The following is a 17,495-nucleotide window of genomic DNA, read 5'->3' on the forward strand; positions in this document are numbered from 1 at the left end:
GAGAATGAGGAGTCACCGGGGCCGGGGGGAGCAGCATGAGTGGCCCGTGCACCTCTATTAAGTCCCTCATGTTTCTATGGAAGTGGTTAACACTAAGCCTGCTCCAGAGCTGGGTGTCAGTAGGGGCCTTAGCGGTGGACCCCGCTGGGGCTGGCTTCAGCGGCTCCACCGGGCCCCTGGGCTGGCTCCTGTCGGACAAGGGTCCTTTTCACCACTCGCAGGAGTTTGTTGATTTCACAGAGCGCTACCAGCAAGGATTCACCACAAAGTACAAGATATACAGGTGAGAGATTGTAGACAGCAGGGTCAGGAATGACTTGTGCACGGTCTGCAAAGCTGAGATGCCTGAGAGAGAAAGGTTGTTTGTCATATCTGAATCTAAAGTGGACTGAAAGCGGAGATGTGCTGCAATTATGTAAAATCTGAAATAATATGGACTCAGGTTTTTGTGGCCTTGCTTGGGGAAAAAAAGAGGACATTTTGTAGGATCTTTAGAAAAGTATAGCACAGATCACATAATACTTTTCTTCAGACTATAAAAGATGCAGATTTAGTAGGTGGCAAACTGTGGGATGAAGCGTTGAGACGATTACTTGGTGGAGTTTTGCATACAAATGGAAGCTCTGGATGCATTCTGTATAGATGCAAGCTTATTTGGGTGCGACTGCCTGCTTCCTCTTTTTGTGGGCAGCAGAGACATATGGTTTGAGCACGATACCAGCCCTCAGAATACTGCATATCAGTGGAAACTCAAAGTGGAGATACCGCAGGAGGGTTTGGGCAAAGCAGCGGGACGTAACAGATATCTGACTGAGCCAGTTGATGTGTGACAGTGGGTAGACAGGATGGCTTCAGAAGTATGTGGTGTGCAGCATAGTGGGTGTGTGCTTAGAAGCAGTAGGTTATTGTTTGAAAGCTTGCTAGGAGAACGTTTTTCTTCAGATTTTGGAGATAAGAGAGTGGATATTAAGTAGTCTATTTTGACGTGAATAAGATATATGGCATGCCATAGTATACCACATGAATGTATGCAGTTTCAAAGTATACTTTGAATACTATAGTATTTATTAAATTAACAGTAAATGACTAATTTTGTGTCTTACATCTTGTACATTCTACAAAGCCAGATAAAGTGAATGATTAAGGCACTGTGCACCTGCAAACCACAGGATAACAGCTGTAAACCTCAATTATACAGTTAACTGTACCTCTTTATTGCTGGTAGTGGGTGTGGGTGTGTGTTCATGCTTATGCTGTTTTTTTTTTTTTGTCTGGACATTAACGCATCAGAAGCATTTAAACCCAACAGTGAAACTCAGACTGATAAAATTCATTCAGGCGGTGGTTTGGTATCAGCTGAAGGCAGCATAACCGGCACACAGTGTGTAACAGTAGGGTATATCAGTAAGGTACAGTAAGGCTTATATATATATATATATATATACAGTATATAGGGTGTGGTTGTCCTCTAGAGGTTGAGAAATTTCTCTAAAGTTGTGAAACCTTTTATAAAATGCATTTTTCATCTAAAGTAGCTGAAAACAATGCACGTTTTCCAGTTTTCTAAGATGTACTCTGAACATCTTAACAGGATCCTGGATGTCTGACAGTGACTGGTTGTGCATACTTGAATGCCTGTGGTTGTGTGTTGTGCCAGGTAAGTGTTTTGGTACTCGGTGATGAGAGTGATGTTGTCGGACCGTCCACAGCCCTGCAGCGGAGGGGCTGATGCCAGCTGAACAGAGGTTTGACTGACACTGGCATTTAGCAGCTGACAGGGGTGACAATGCCAGGCAAAGATAGAGAATGTAGCGCTGCTGGTTTCCCCACATCCATCACTTCCTCCCTCACTGGCTCTTCTCTTGGCCTCCTCTTTCTGTCTTCCAGGATGTCTCTATACCTCCCTTCTTCCCTTCTTTTTTGTCTTCCTACCCCACCCTTGGCATGAAGATCGAACGTTTATTTGCATACAGATAGATTTACAGTTTTACATCACTAAAACTCACACACTCTGACAAGTTTCATTTCCTAAACTATATATATATATATATATATATATATATTTAGCGTGATGTAACCTACAGTGTGACTTCTATTGACCTCTATAAGCTAATATCCAAATATGCAAATTTGACAAGTCCATAACCCCATTGGGCCACAGTGGCCTTTTCAATTTTCTATGAAGAATAAATATAAGCTGACTAATTAGAGCAAAAATCCACTAGAAACTCAAGGGCAGAACTAGAATTCCACCATGTTAAAAAGTGGAATAATCTCCAGGCATTGTTATTTGCTTTCCTTCTCTTGAAAAACAAGTCTTTTTAGGCTTTAAATATCTCGCACCCATTGCGCTGTCATCCGTCACCGAGCAGTCGAGGATGCCAGTTAGCTGAGAACTGAAGAGATCAGAAGTGGCTTCAAAGTGCGATGGGCTGCGCAGTTTTTTTTTGTTCCAAAACATACTCCAATTTTGAAAGCTAGAAAAATCCAGGCAAAGTCTTTGTTGATTCATTTGTACTGATCAGCAACACTGTTTTGCTCCTTGCAGTCACATTACGGCCCTTTATGAGTCAGTGAAAGTCTTTTATTGCCTTGAATCTTTTTCTACTATGAGTTGTAATCCTACATCTGAGCCCAAAAACCCAAACTGGCCTCTTGTAGAACTGATGAGCAGCTAAAATGGACTCTGGATATTTGTCCTCAATGCTTGTGCAGCCTGTAGGTAACTATAGGAAGCAGATGACACACGTATGCTCGCAGAGATACAGAGGGAGGAATAGCAGTGGCTAACTTTTAATGAACCACCAGGTTGAAAGAAGTTCAAATTTAAACATTAAAATTCAAACTTTATTTCTGCCTTTATTACCACTTGCATCATACATTTTCTCTCCCTCTCCCTCTCCAAAACCCTTTGCCCCACCGTCTCTCTCTCTCCCTCCCCTTCCTTGTCGAATGATCTCAAACCAATTGCTCTCCCTCGCTCATAAATATTCTCCAGAGCTCAGTTGGCCTTTCCCGTCAGAGGGCAATGGAGACGGAGTTGGGGATGAGGGGGAGGAGGACACGAGAGTAACCAGGGATTTACCCCCCCCTGCTGGCCAGTCACTGCACCAGAACAGCTTGTAGCCATTTCTAATTGTAATACATTTTGAAAATAAAGATCTTAATGGAGTATTAGTCAGAGTGGACGATATAAAGTATTTGATTTTTATACTAACAGCCTTTTGTCTTCTGTCTAGACTGTTTTAGAAGGCCAGATTAGGAAGCTTGGAGAATTACAGCTTCCTGTTCAGTAGTACAATGTAAAATGTTTAAAGAGGTTAAAGAGGTTTTCTCTTCTCAAGGTCTGATCAGTTGCAATAATGGGAGCAATGATGAATAGATTCAGCATGGTCAATTGTGACAAACAGGCATTGTGGAACTTAATCTTACTTTGACTGCAGGGAAATGCTTCATCCATAATGTCAGCCATAATGGCAGCTTTAAAATACATGTTCATTTTTTTTTTTCTTTTATTATTTCTTGCTGTTCTCCTGAAGAGTCACAGGTTTCAGAAGAGATTCGTAGCTGTAATTTCACACTGAAAGCAGTCAGTTGGTTGCATGTTTGCTTGTCCGCCAGCTACACATGGGTATTTTTTTTGACAAACACACAACGAGAGCGATTAACAGCATGTCTTTATTGGCAACTTTTCTTGTTCATACTGATGGTGCGAGTTCAAACCAGATATCTGTGTGTGCAGTTGCTGCTGTTACATGCACATCAGAGGTGGGAATGGGTGTAAAATGAACAAAAGCATGTTTCATTTAATAATTTAGAAGCTTGTGATTTTGTGAAATCATCTCTGTGAATGTGAGAAGCTCTTGCTTCGTGGTGTCTCGTGTGTAGTTGAGCCATATCCACAGATACCAGCATATTAGTCAAAATGTCAGCTCCTCCTTTCTTCTTCTTCATGGGCCATAACTTTTATATCACGCCTCATCTCCCTTGTTTTCTCCTCTCTTTTTCCCTGTCACCCCACTGGCTGTTACATTGACTTCATTTGATGTAAGGAGTCATCTCTTGTAATTATGGAGTGATTAGTGGTTCAGTTATATGCAAACGTGTTTATAGAGAGAACAGAACGCAGATGCATGACGTTACAAGACTTGTGCTGCACTGTGAAATCATGTCATTTAGTTATGGTGGAAGTAGAGCCTATTGTGCTCTCTCTGTCTCACTTTTAGGAATCCACCATTGTGTTCTGAATCATTTAGATCGGACGGTACATTTAAAAGAGATTATCAAATGGGATGGGATAAATGGTATACGGCTGCATGGAATATATGAGGCAATGAAGAGAGGAGAGGAAAAGAGAAGAGCGCATTAAGGACAATAATATCACAATATTAGAGTTAACCATATCATGGCCAATACAGCAGGATAATACAACCAGAGATAGTGATTTAATATTTAAGAGTGAAATGCTAAACTCTACAAAAGTCTATAGTATAGTATATAGTCTATAGTTTTTTTTGGAAACATTACTTGGGAGGGGTGACGTCATGGATACACTTGTTGTATCTCTGCATGCAAGTGTGAAGGTATGCTAATGGATGATCAGTTATTAGGCCTGTTTTACGGCTCTGCATTAACTCTACGCCGTCATCTACGCAAGAGCCCTTCACTCATAGGACCATTTCTAGTTTCTAGTAAGTAAATGCCAAAATGCTACTTGGTGGTCGGATTTCTAAACCACTGTGTTGAGTTTCTTCTGTTTTCTTCAAACAATGGTGAAGTCAGAGCTGGTAAATATTGAAAAACAACTGCCTTCACTGAAAGTAATACACAAACATGACACACTGTGAATAAGCTGAGACATCTCCAATATCAATTGCCAATTTATGTCCATAAACACGCCATCATCAGTACTGAACACATGCAGTGGCAGTTATTTGTGCATCAATTGTATGTTGCAAACAGGAACTGCTAATAATTTATTCAGCAAACTTTTAATGGCACTGATTTGCCAAAATGTAAACAAATCAACTAAAAACAGGGCTCAAATTAATATATAGCGTTACCTCCCTATATCTGACATTAGCTACAGAGCAGAGCTAAACTTGAATTCAAACCTTAAGTGAAACGATCTGATTTATAATCCAGTGCTACAAATCGGATCAAACACATTTGTTGCGGTTTGCATCACTGCATCACGGAGGTGCATTTCAGGCTGCAGCGTAGGCTACACGGCTAGGCTGTACCTACGCCGTAGATTCAAAGCAGATGCGAAATCAGGCTTTGGTGGCAGTGGTAGACAAAGAAGCACGGCAAAATGCATGTAAAGTCAAAAAAAGACTGCAAGCGAGGAAATATTCTTTTAACAATCCAGGATTTTAATATATTCCAAGAAAATTGACTGTGCAAATGTTTTATGAGAAAGGAGCAGCATTCAATATGTTTCACTGAAGTCAAACTAGGTTTTCTTTCTTTACAATAAAACTTAACTTCGGTCCCTTCTATGGCTGTCAATTTAACTTAAAGTTGTGGTTAAGCTCCACCCAAGCTAAGCAAATTAAAATGCTTGATTAAACTTCCTCATGAAAAGAAACATCATTGAGCACTTGTACAAATGTAAAATGACCTTTGTTTAGACTGCTGTCGCTCAGATGCAAAGCACACTGTTGTTAAAGCACCACAAAGCCTTTTATCAAAGAGGTCAGGGGGGACGGGTGGGTCAGCAGAGTGGGCTGTGGGACTTTTACATGTGAGACTGTTAACTTCTTGTTTGTTTGTTTTTTTTAAAGTCAACCATCCCTAACCCTAACCAAGTGTCTGTGCCAAAACAAAGCAAAGTGTCACATTAATCATTTTGTAATGGTTTTGGAAGACACTGACAAACAATGTTGCCCTAGAGTTAGGGACACCAGATCAATAAAACTCTTTGGAAGGCAATGATAAACGGTGTATTTTGTTGTTTAGTTTGGGGGACTTGTTGGAGAGATTGCCTTAATGGTTTGTGTAGAGAGGGATTGGGACATGAACTGTGGTTTCTCGGTCCAGCGTACGATACTGGTGCACCAAACCACCCACACAGAATTTCATACCACTACAGATTTGTACTGGTATGAAGAGTTGTGCTACTTCAACCCTTGCTGCGAAGAAAGAACAGATAATAGTAGCAGGTCTAAGAGATGTTCCTTGTCACAAAGTCACAACCATGAGAGCAACTTGAGGACAGAAGGATATCTGGGCAAGTGGAAAAATGTAAATAAAAGGAAAAAAAAACTTTCTGACAATTCTGCCTCGTCATAATAACAATAAAGGATTAGATGATTAGACAGAGTTGGTTTGTTTAGTGCTTTATCTATTGTCTGTGCTATGTTTCTTTAAATTCAGAGCACAGTCCAGCACTTTCTCTCTGCCTCTCCACTTTCCTGACATACGTAACCAGCTCAGATGTGACCTTGTTGTACACACTGTGGAATGCAGTTACAAGTCCAGGCTGCAATGGTCCTCTTTCTCTGTATAATCAATATATTACTGTCTAAAAATTATTATGGTAAAGATTTTCTTCGCAAACACACGGCAGAGCAGACCCAGAGAGAACACAAGTGTTTACTGAGATACAGTTTTCATCGAACTACAATTTTCTGGCTTGCACGACTGCCCGAGAGGCTCGTTCAATGAGAGAGTTGTGGTGGAAACAAGTCTGTCGTCCCCCAGTCAGAGGTTGAATGTGTCTTCAGGACAGAAGCAACGCAGCCTCCTTCTTTTGATCACCAGCAGCAATGGCAGTGACGGGGACTTCATCCAGCGCGGAGCTTATGGCTTCTGACAAGTGTGTGATGGGGGAGTTATCAGGGCCAGAGGTCCATGGAAGCAGCTTTTATGGAAGAGAGAGAGTTGGCACGTGTGTTTGAGTGTATTTTGTATGGCTGGTGTGAGCTATGATTATCGGGGTGCACAGGAAGTAGCAAATCAAAAATGTAAATATAGTGAAGCAAAGTGCTTTCAAAATGTGACCAGTAACAGGTCCTGTAACGATATCTTCACATGCCACATTTAGAGGTTGTCTTTTAAAAAGAAAACACTTTTCACACCTTTTCATGACTTTGACCGTCACTTCTGTGTGTTACAATTACATTTCATTCAACACCTCTCATAAAGCTAAATAAATAAATGATGGATAGCAAACATGCACAATGAACACTGTAAAATGTTATTATAATTGACGGTGACCTCGAAAATTAGACCCAGCTTAGAAAAAGACATGGTTATTGACTATTTAAGTGATAAACATCGAAGTGTGTAGAAAAGCAATTGAGCTAGCACCTTTTAATAACTGAGTAAATGTGTGGTGTGTGTGTGTGTACCGATACACCGGATGCACTTCCAGTATGTGATTCTAATTCCAAGAAGCTCATGCAGGCATGTTACTGACAGAAAGCAACTATGTCACGAGCAGCAGGATTTAGCTTCGCTGGTGGCTCTTCTGTCTGCTGTTCCATTTGTTTGTTTGGTTGCGTGTGTGTGCACAGCATGCATTAACAGTATGTGCATGCCTCATTATGTACACAATGTGATTCCAGGCATTCCTTGTTTTGTGTGTGCAGAGAAGTCTCTTGTCAACAGTGTTATGACAAATTGCAGTACAAAAGGGATCAGCAGACTCTATGTCAGCAAACCCTCCTGCAAATCATGTTCTCTCTCTTACTTGCCCTTGCTCTCTGTTATCAGCGGTGTCGTGATATTCATGGGTGCCACAAATCAATAATGCAATTACATTTCTAACAAAACACACTCTCTCGCACAATTTGAGCAGTTTTCTTTCACTTTGTCCATTGTTTCAGCTTAGTTTGAACAATCACTTGACAAATACAGTAAAATGGTAAAATTACGTGTTGTTTTCCTTTTTGTTTCAAGAAAAATAGAAATGTTAAAGCTTCGCTTAAAGGCAAATGCAAAAAAAAGATATAGCCACCATTTCCAGAAGTGGTGCAAAGCAGTAACATTTGTTTCGGTTAAGAAGTAGAATCAAGTAATTAGTTCAGTGAGAGACATTTACGCCAAGAAAGTGCCCATTTCTAGCAATGATACCATAAAAAGCAGAACGAGGGGGATGCGATGGTGGAGGGGGCTACGGCAGCAAACAGGTTACTGACACTAATTATGTATATGTTTTGTGTATCCCAGTTTCAATCACTTGAAACTAGGATACATAAAACGAATGTGGGCTGGAGCGTAAAGAGGGGGGGGGGGGGGGCAGTGGCACCTTCCCAACTTCCTACTCACCTACTTCCAGTGTCCTTGCTCAGACCACACCCATCTCTGCACTTGGTCTTCACTGTGATCTCAACTACATACAAATAAAGCTTTGTGACTGCATCTTGCACGGATGTGACAGTATTGCATTGACGAGATCTGTCCACAGACAGACAGACATATAAAACACACACACACACACACACACATAACTTGCAGACTAATAAGGTGAAAATAACATCAGCCCTGCTGTTGCGGCTGATAATGAAGCAGCTAATACCACTGAGCACAATTTCAGAGCTCTTTCTGAACTACTGTAGCTGTGTGCTGTACTGGTGCAAAAACACACAGATTTGTATTTTCATAAACAGAATTATAGAATCAAAGTTTTACCCTAATTCTGCTCCAAGCGGCTGGTCTCACCAGAAAAGTTAAATTACAAAAGTACAGTATTTTTGCTGGTTAGGACAGTTAGGCTTACATTTACATCTTCCTGACACACTTGTGTTTGCCAAAAGTGAATCTCATCTCTGAGAAACAGAGGCAGAAGTAACACTGAGGTCACGTTGGGTGACTAAACGTATAGCTGAAGCCATCAAACGATTACCTTAACTAACTTAAGCATTTGGATTTGAGGCAGGTGGAAACAGTTAGTCCAGTATGTTGCAGTATACTGCAACCCCTCAAGACAGACTTAGCTTGCTTACTTTGGCACCATTTTGCATCCTCAATGCCGTTCTTCCTAACTCATTAGGGCAGTTTTACAATGTCTGTGGCAGCGTTTGCCGTCTTAGGTGGTAATCAAGTGTTTGATGTACATTTCAAAGACATGAAAAACAAAATGAGCAGGAAACACTATGTTGTCTTGTTTATAGGACCTCTCAGCGGGTTTAATAGGATTTTCTCAAATTAATGGTCTGATGTTTGTTTGATGTTGTTGGAAAAACTGTTGGTGGCAATTTCATGAAGCGTTCATAACCAGCAGCTATTAACTACATCATTACTCTCTCCTCCTCTGTCTTGATCTCGCTTTCATTCCATTTGTCTTCGCGGCCTCTTCAGTTTTTCCTACCTACCGTCTCACTCCCACTCTCAGTTGACCCTTCACCTCTCTTCTTGTTAATACTAAATCATCAGTAGCTCAATAAACAAAGTTTGATATGTGTCACTGTCAAGGTGCTTTTCAGGAAATTGCTTGCGACTGGCATGTGTAGAACTTCTTTTGATGCCGCTCAAATGAAAAGTGTCTCTGTGATTGTTAATTTCTAAAATAATTTCTCTGCTGCTAATGGCGCATGCATATTGAGAAGGATCAATGTCACGTCAGATTAAACCAAGACAAGGAAATTGCAGCAAGGAAAAAATCTGCAACATTAAAAACAGCAGAGCAGTCTCAGTTTGCTCACAAGGTCTTCCAAATAAATGTAATTCAGTTTATCTTACTGGATGAAGCATGAAGGACTTTTCTCCCATTTTGCACAATTCTCTTTGGGGAGGTCCTTGAAATAACTTTGAGTCTACATCAACCAACTGTTTTGCACAGTGGGTTATTTTTGTATCTGGGGTAACCCAGCTACAAAACACAACAATATGTTCTCTCTGAGGCCTTTTCAATGATAAGCAAATGTTTGTCTATCATGGTAAGGAAGAAGTCTCAATAGCCCCGTTTTTCCTTCTCTTTTTAATTCACGTTCTTTTTTTAATCTACTTAGAGAAATGCAAACCGTTACCGATAAATATTATTTGTTTTTCACTCACTGCCATTGTTTTGCTGTTTGTTTCTTCCCTGGTTTTATTATATCTAGGATAATTTAACACTCCTAGAGGTTTAGTTATTTAAAATATGCTTTTTTAGGTCTTTGTGGAAGTGTATATGTGGGGAAATGTAGATGTTACCGTGACCAGTTATGGATTTTCCAGGTCAATCCTCTCTTCTAGAAATTAAGTCTACACATTATGCATTTGCGACTGCAAATATGTTTTACAGGAAATGTAATGCTGCCTGAATTTATATTTTATCAACATAATGGAAAAACATTGTTAATAGAATAATCTCCAAAGTCACAAAATGTTGAGACTGAACATAACCGATAAAGATAAACTGAAAACATATTTAATTTGTTTTTCAGCTGAATAATAGTGACACATTTTGAATGGTGATGTTTTGGTACTTACAGCACTTGGTAAAGGTTAGGTGCATACACAGCACTAGCTTTTTTAATATGTTACTGAAAACTTTACCCAAACATAACCTTCAGCTTTTATTGCCTAAACTTAACCACAGTTAAGATGTGGAACCTGGTCCTGAGTCACAGGAGAAACATTGCCAGTGAACATGATCTAATCAGCAATCAAGTTTCCCCTTTGAAACTTAACTGGCAAAACAAATAAGTTAAAAGTATGTAATCATAATCTCTTGAAAAAAGAAGTTTTACTGCACCCAGTATGGAACAGAATCCTTATGTGCAATGAATATGTAATTTAAATAAAGGCTCAATACTGCATGAAGTCAGAGGTGAAATTAGACTTCTCTGAGTCAATCCATCAAATAAAGGAAATCATTTAATTAACTTCCTCCCCTTTATGCCACAGATATGGCCCAAAAATGGCCATTAATTACAACGTAGTGGAGGGAAGAAATGCGTGGCATCGCACACTTTTGCCAGTGTGTGAAATACTTCACACTTGCTTCATAAATCACAGTTTGAATCCAGAGTTTTGATATGTAGAGAAATGATGTGGGCCTAACTGCAGTAAAGTCATTATACAGTATGAATAACAGAATAAAACAGCGAGGAAATGGGAGATGGAGCAAAACAGTCTTTGGTGGTAATCAGTTCACTGTCGGAAACAGTGTATAAATGCAAATAATCTGAACACCTGCAAAGATGAGACCCGTTGTTTTTAGTGTTTTGCAATTTTTTTTCTTATGATTAGTTGAAATATTTGCAGGGTGATTGAGATACCAGAAGATGTGTAGAGCTTATTCATGCTAGACTAATTATCTTGCATGCATAGAGTGGTTATAACCACAAATTATATCGAAAAAAGAAAAATCACAATTCACAGATTAACTTCATTTCTTATAACAGAGGTTTGGATTATGCATGAGTAACTTAAGGTCCTCACACACTTTGTGTGTACAGTACATACACTGGCCACATAATTGCCTAATTGGCTAATAGGCACAAACTGAAATTCCTTGAAAGTTCCCTTTGAAAAGATTTCAAATTGACCATGCATTAGTGTAACCTAATTTGGCATGTTTTTTGCCCAAAGTTTGAAAGACTTATTGTCACCCACCATGCGGTTTGTATTAATTTAACAGAATTATTAAGCAGTCACAACATACCTTGTGGGGTCTCGATTAACCAGAGGGTGAGGATTTCACCCTGCACAGGGCCTTTGTATTTTTCACAAAGAATAATGACATTGAAGCTAATCCAAATAATAGCATATGTAGGCTGGTGCCAGTGTATTTGTTCTGCGAGACCCCACAATATCAAACATAATGTGTTATAGTAAAAAAACTCTACTTCTGAATTCATTCAAAAACATGAAAAACAAATGTGTGAAATAAGAAAAATAAATAGGTAAACAAATGAAAGTAGTCATTTTCTTTATTTCATAGTGGCAATTTAGAAAGTTTTAACTCAGTTACTTAAAGGTTCCTTTGAGAAAACAGTCAGTTGCAGATGTTGAGATTTCTGAACATATTTATAACATAACATAACATATTTTGTTCAAAATACAACTGATTGTGTCATGATTTTCTTGCAAAATGTCCTTATTAGCATGCCTCAGCACACCTTGCCTGCCTAGCACTGAACTGACTGAACTTGCATTGCATGGTAGCGTGTTTCAACTGCATCAGCGGGTTATTCGCTGGATTGGTTCCCTGATTTGTTATGTTGGGCACCAAGCGGCGCCCTCAGGCTGCTTGTATGCTGTGATGGATCTGAGACACCTGGGCCATGATGGACAGGTAGCAGGGTACGACTCCCCTGCTCTGATCGCGCCCTCTGTAGCTCCTGCAGCTCCTCACCTCCTGGTGCACAGCGCTACGGCTCACCCAGAGGGGGGCTGACGGGTAGATGTGCATCAAGCCCCCCTGCTGCATGGACCTACGGGTGAAATAAACCTGCTGTGTGTGTGTGTGTGCATGCGTGTGTGTCTGTGATAGGCTATCCCAGTCATTCAGCATCTCACTGAGAATGGTTAAGGGTGAAATAAACCCGCAGTCTTCCATGAAACACTAGATCTTTTGTCTGTGTGTGTGTGTGTGTGTGTGTCTCATACAAAAGGTGAGGCTGAATTGAAGTCTTCGATAACAGATCTGTGTATATGTGTGAGTGCTGCATTCTCCAGCTCAGCTTTGACGCCATTCATAAATGTCCATCACCGAGCAGCATAGCGAGACACTCTGTCGATCACAGTTAAGCTCTCCCTCTTCCTCTCCCTGCTGTTCCCTTCTGCAGTCGGCCCCAGTGGACAGAGAGAAACACTAATGGCCGCTCGTTATAGAGGAACACTGACATGAAACAGGCCTTAATGAGCTATTTTCTGTTTTGTATTTTTCTCTTGGGGTCATTGTTATTGGTGGGAAATTGATTGGCAGCAGGCTCCAACCCTCTGGGGCTCTGCGATATTCTAGGCGATAGCAAAGTTGTTGCAGCAAGGGCAGCTTTGTTTAGATGTGTGCAGCTGCAGGGTGTGTGAATGCATGTGTCTTTGCATGGGGGAGTTGGTGTGTGTCTATAGGGTGTTGGGGGTTGTTTAACCATTAGAGAGACTCATTCCCATTCCCATTTTCTTATTTAAGTTTGAAGGATTTTAGAAACCATGTAAGCTGTTTTTTCAGGCGTGCAATGGTTGTCAGGATTATCCAGCAAAACAGTGTTAAAGCTACAATATCACTGTGTGCAGTCCAATGCTCTTGATTTTGTTTTTAATGAAGGATGAGACATTAACGGATCTTATTTGCCATACATTGTTAGAACAGAATTATTATTATAGAGTCCAAAAAAAAAATCTTCTTTTACAAACTGTACAAATCTTTTTTTTTTATGTGTAAACAAAAGTAACATTGAAACTCCCAGAGATGTTCGATGCTCTTGAGAGCCATCTCACATTCACATTAGATTATGTCTGTCTGCCTGACACAAGAGCAAATTGTTTCCATGGAATGCTACTAGTGATTGGTGATATATAGATTAAGTAATGGTGATGTAGATGAACATAGTGCTTGCAATATTGCATTGCAAACAAAAATAAATAAATTGGGTTTTTTTTATAGTTGAAATAACCAGATAAGGATGTCTGATTTTTGGCAAAGAATGAAATACCGGACGATACAATACCTGACATCAGTGCCCTGATTAATCCTGTTCAAAGCAGACAAAGCTAGCAAGGCTAGCTGGTGAAGAAAGTATTTTTGGTGGAGACCAAACCAGAGCTAAAAGTCAAGTGAATACTGAACATTCAGCAGTTCGTAGGCTATTGTCATATTTACCAATAAACTGTAATTCTGATGTTTAAATTGCAGAAGCTACAGATGGGATTTGTATAATCAAATCAAGATAACAAAAGAAAATGGCTGAATGGTTTAGGAATCAGAATATTGCAGAGTTTAATGAATTCTTTGTTTATTCTCTCCAAATATCTGTAATCATGTCAAAACAAAGAATTTGATTGTTTCTTCTCATCGGGGGGTCTTCGTTGTTGTGGGACTGTCTGAGGTTTGGGCTGTTGTTTGTTTACATCTCACCCTGGACTGATTAAATGTCTAGGTGTCAAGGCAGCTACTGCAATTTCTTTTGTGGTCACAAAACCTAGCACCCTCTTGAGATGTGCAAACTGATTTAGATGTCTTTGTCTTTGTGAGAGGTAGGGGTGGAGGTGGTGAAGAAGTTCAGCCATCTGTTGACGAGATTATTATATAAAAACTCTTCTAAGCAGTCCATCTGAACAAGGAGGCTAGATGTAGAACACTGAGGAGAGATATGGAGATCTGAAGAAAGATGTTTTGTGTTGCGGCCAGTCTTTGACGTAGTAGGTTGTATTTTTACATGCAAATGTAAGCTTTACAAAGTAAAAAACACATTCAACTCAAATGCATTCCAGATCTTATATGTGGTGCTTTTCCAAATAGACAAGTCAACCACCTACCCTACAGTGATTGAAAGGTCTTCAATTCCTCCCCTGCTATGTTCGGGTAGAACCATGTTTATTACCAGCTGTATTTGAATAGCGCTAATCTATGCATCAAGCAGCAGCACTCAGTCTGCACTTGGTAGATAAAGGCAGCTGGCATGCTCCAAGGCCAGGCTGAATATCAAACGACTTTATATGAAGCCTGCTCCCTCCAAAACAGGCCCTGAAAGCAGCAAGACTCCATCCATGATTACAGCCCGTCCAACCACAGCGCCTCAAAAAGTGACTCGAGATGAGAAGAGATTGCGCTATTATTTAAAATCGGTGGAGAATCACAATGTTTTTCACTATGGTGCAAAGCAATTCTCCAAGCCGGAGGTAGAAACAGCATGAGACCATTCATCTTTCAAAGAGAGGCACACAAGATTCACTTAGAGGTCGTGCAGACATCATATTTTACGCCTGGCAAGGAACAGATCTAAGTATGAGCCTCTTTATGAGGGGCAAGCTGTGTCCTGTCCACTTTAAAATCACAACGTTTGCCGCCATTTTCCTGCTTATCACAAAAAGAAAACAACTGTTTGGGCCGACTTTAGTCTTTGCAGGGTATCTCTAGTGGGAAATGCCTCAAAACAGATCTCAGATCCCTCACGTTTTGACAATAATGGAAAGACTCTAAACAGGTTTCAAGCTTATTGTGTGGCTCATTGTGTGTATGACTTCAAATAACATGCGACATGCTGTGTTCATGTGGTGTTTGTCCTTTGCTTACATTGAGCATGTGTTTGTGTGACATTGCAGGGAGTTTGGCCGCTGGAAGGTGAACAGCTTGGCCCTGGAGAGACAAGAGAACAATGGCTTTTCCTTGCCTCTGGACCCTGAATTCCTCCAGACCATTAGGCAGCTGGGCAGGAGGCCCAGTCTCGGCGCCATCACCGACAACATTATCAGAAAATACGGAACCCACTTCCTGCTCTCTGCTACACTGGGAGGTAAATAAAGTAGATGGGCTGTGGTTCTCTTTGATTTTATTGACCTACCTGAGCACACAGGAGAAAGGAGGTGTCTAATTAGCCCATTATTTCTTCAGATGTGGTGGAAACAACAAAGAGGAAACCCCAACTTTTATGTCCTGTTCTGAACTTGCTCCTAGAACTATTTGGTTGAAAATTATTCCTGTGTCGTCTTTCCTCCTACTCTTGTTGCTGTGGAACATTAGTTTTCAAATGAAGTGTGGATTGCCATATAAGAGTAAGAAACTAGAAATTAAAGACATTTGATATGAGCTCTAAAGTCTCTTGCCTCTCACTCATACAACTTGATATTTAAGTAAAACTCTCAGCGGTGGCTGTGGGATTGTGTCTGGTTGTTCAAGCTCTTATTCTCTGATTCAACATGGCAAATCTGTGTTTAGTCAGTGGATCCTGTGTTTTTTATAACAATAGCTGTAAGTCAGCCAGAGTACTTTAATGCGCAGCAAAGCTCCCATGGCTATCTGCTGCACAATCTCCTCCCAGCTCCTCTGCTGGCTCTTTTCATCTTGTATCTCTTGTGCATAAACTCTCAGAGCCAAGATGGAAACCAACAGTGTTTAGAATAAATTGGCAGAGATGATCCTGTGCGTTATGTGTTGCAAAGAAAGAGAAAGAAGTACAGCCGCTAAAGTATGGCCTGATATTACTAGTAGCCCGTGTAAAGGAATTACACTATGTATATATTTTTTTTTAAGTATAATTTCACATGAAAATTATAAAAGAAAAATTATTCTAACTTTAATGTGAAGTATTAATTTGAAGTATTAATACGGATTGTTTCCAATGTCAAGGTTTCCTCTACAAAAATGTTGGCATCTTCAAAGAATATAAAATAAAGAAGGTCGTTGCCATAAAATTTAAGAAGTTATTGGATTATCCCTGTTATCATTTGTGCTGAAATATAAATTGTATTGAAATACATGAATATATCTCACCCCATTAGATTTTTTCCTCTGGCTGCTAAAACATTTCAGAACTCAATAATAGACGAAGAGATTTTTCTAAATTGTAATTTATTTCATGCTATGGTGGAGACATGTTAACCTGTATCTAGTCCCACAGGTAATGTGATTTGTGGTTTCTCTAAATTAAAAACACATTACCCATAAAACCTGATGCTGTTCAAGAGATTTTTTCTATTGATCTTTCACTTTTTCCACAGTTTGTCAATACACTTTCGACTGAAAGCTTTGGCTTTGTTTGCGTTGTATGGCTTGTTCCACAAAGCACCTCAATTGTGTGCGCTATACTGAAGCTGCGTACAATATAGCCCTTGTTATGAAATAAGCAGCGGCAGATTCAGCCTTCACCTTTAAATGTATTGTTTTTCTGCCTATTTGATTGTATAATGAGCCCTAGCAGATGTTCACGGGTTAATATTTACCACTGAGAACAATTTGTGTGTGTATGTTTACAAGGATTGAATCATTAATGAAGTTTGTGTGCGTGTGTGTTCGAAGGGGAAGAGTCATTAATGATCTTTGTGGACAAGCGGAAGTTGAGTCGGCCATCAGAAGTGAGTGAATCCAATGGCACAGCTGTGACTCTGGAAGCTCTGCACCAGCTGGCTGCCTCCTACTTCATCGACAGGGAGAGCACCCTGCACAAGCTGCACCACATCCAGATCGCCTCCACTGCCATCAAGGTAAAAGCTTGCTGTTCTCTGGGCTTTTGTCAAACACAATAGCAATGATGATAATACAAAAAAAAAAAAAATCAGATACTTACTTCCCAAAGCTTTAAATTACTCCCATTGTTGGATATTTCCATGTATGATTACAACCATTTCATAAACACATTGTTCAAATAGGATTTTGTTTCAGTGGATAAATATAATTATGTGTTTTTTTTTCAAAACATGGCAAGTGTTCTTGATTTGCTCACTCACGAAAAGAATTAATGAAATCATGGTCAGTATAGAGCGTGGAAACCCTACAATCAGCCGCTTTTAGCTCATTTTAATGAAACGAGCTGTTATTGCCAGCAAATCAGAGTCCAGTTGTTTTGAGTCTCTGTGGATTTAGTCTCTAAATGAAGTCGTATAGACGCTTTCAACCACCACAT

General features: G+C 40.0%; 1 protein-coding gene across 1 annotated transcript in view; it reads left to right on the plus strand.

Annotated features, from left to right (window-relative positions):
- Positions 1–35: 35 nt before the first annotated feature.
- LOC139202815 (BMP/retinoic acid-inducible neural-specific protein 3-like) overlaps positions 36–17,495 on the plus strand; it is a 44,043-nt gene continuing 26,583 nt past the window's right edge. Inside the window, exons 1-3 of the mRNA XM_070832400.1 lie at positions 36–283; positions 15,199–15,389; positions 16,892–17,076. Coding sequence (XP_070688501.1) covers positions 36–283; positions 15,199–15,389; positions 16,892–17,076 — 624 coding nt within the window. The remainder of the gene's footprint in view (positions 284–15,198; positions 15,390–16,891; positions 17,077–17,495) is intronic.

Source organism: Pempheris klunzingeri, chromosome 6, assembly GCF_042242105.1.
Source record: "Pempheris klunzingeri isolate RE-2024b chromosome 6, fPemKlu1.hap1, whole genome shotgun sequence".
In the NCBI taxonomy this organism is placed as follows: Eukaryota; Metazoa; Chordata; class Actinopteri; order Acropomatiformes; family Pempheridae; genus Pempheris; species Pempheris klunzingeri.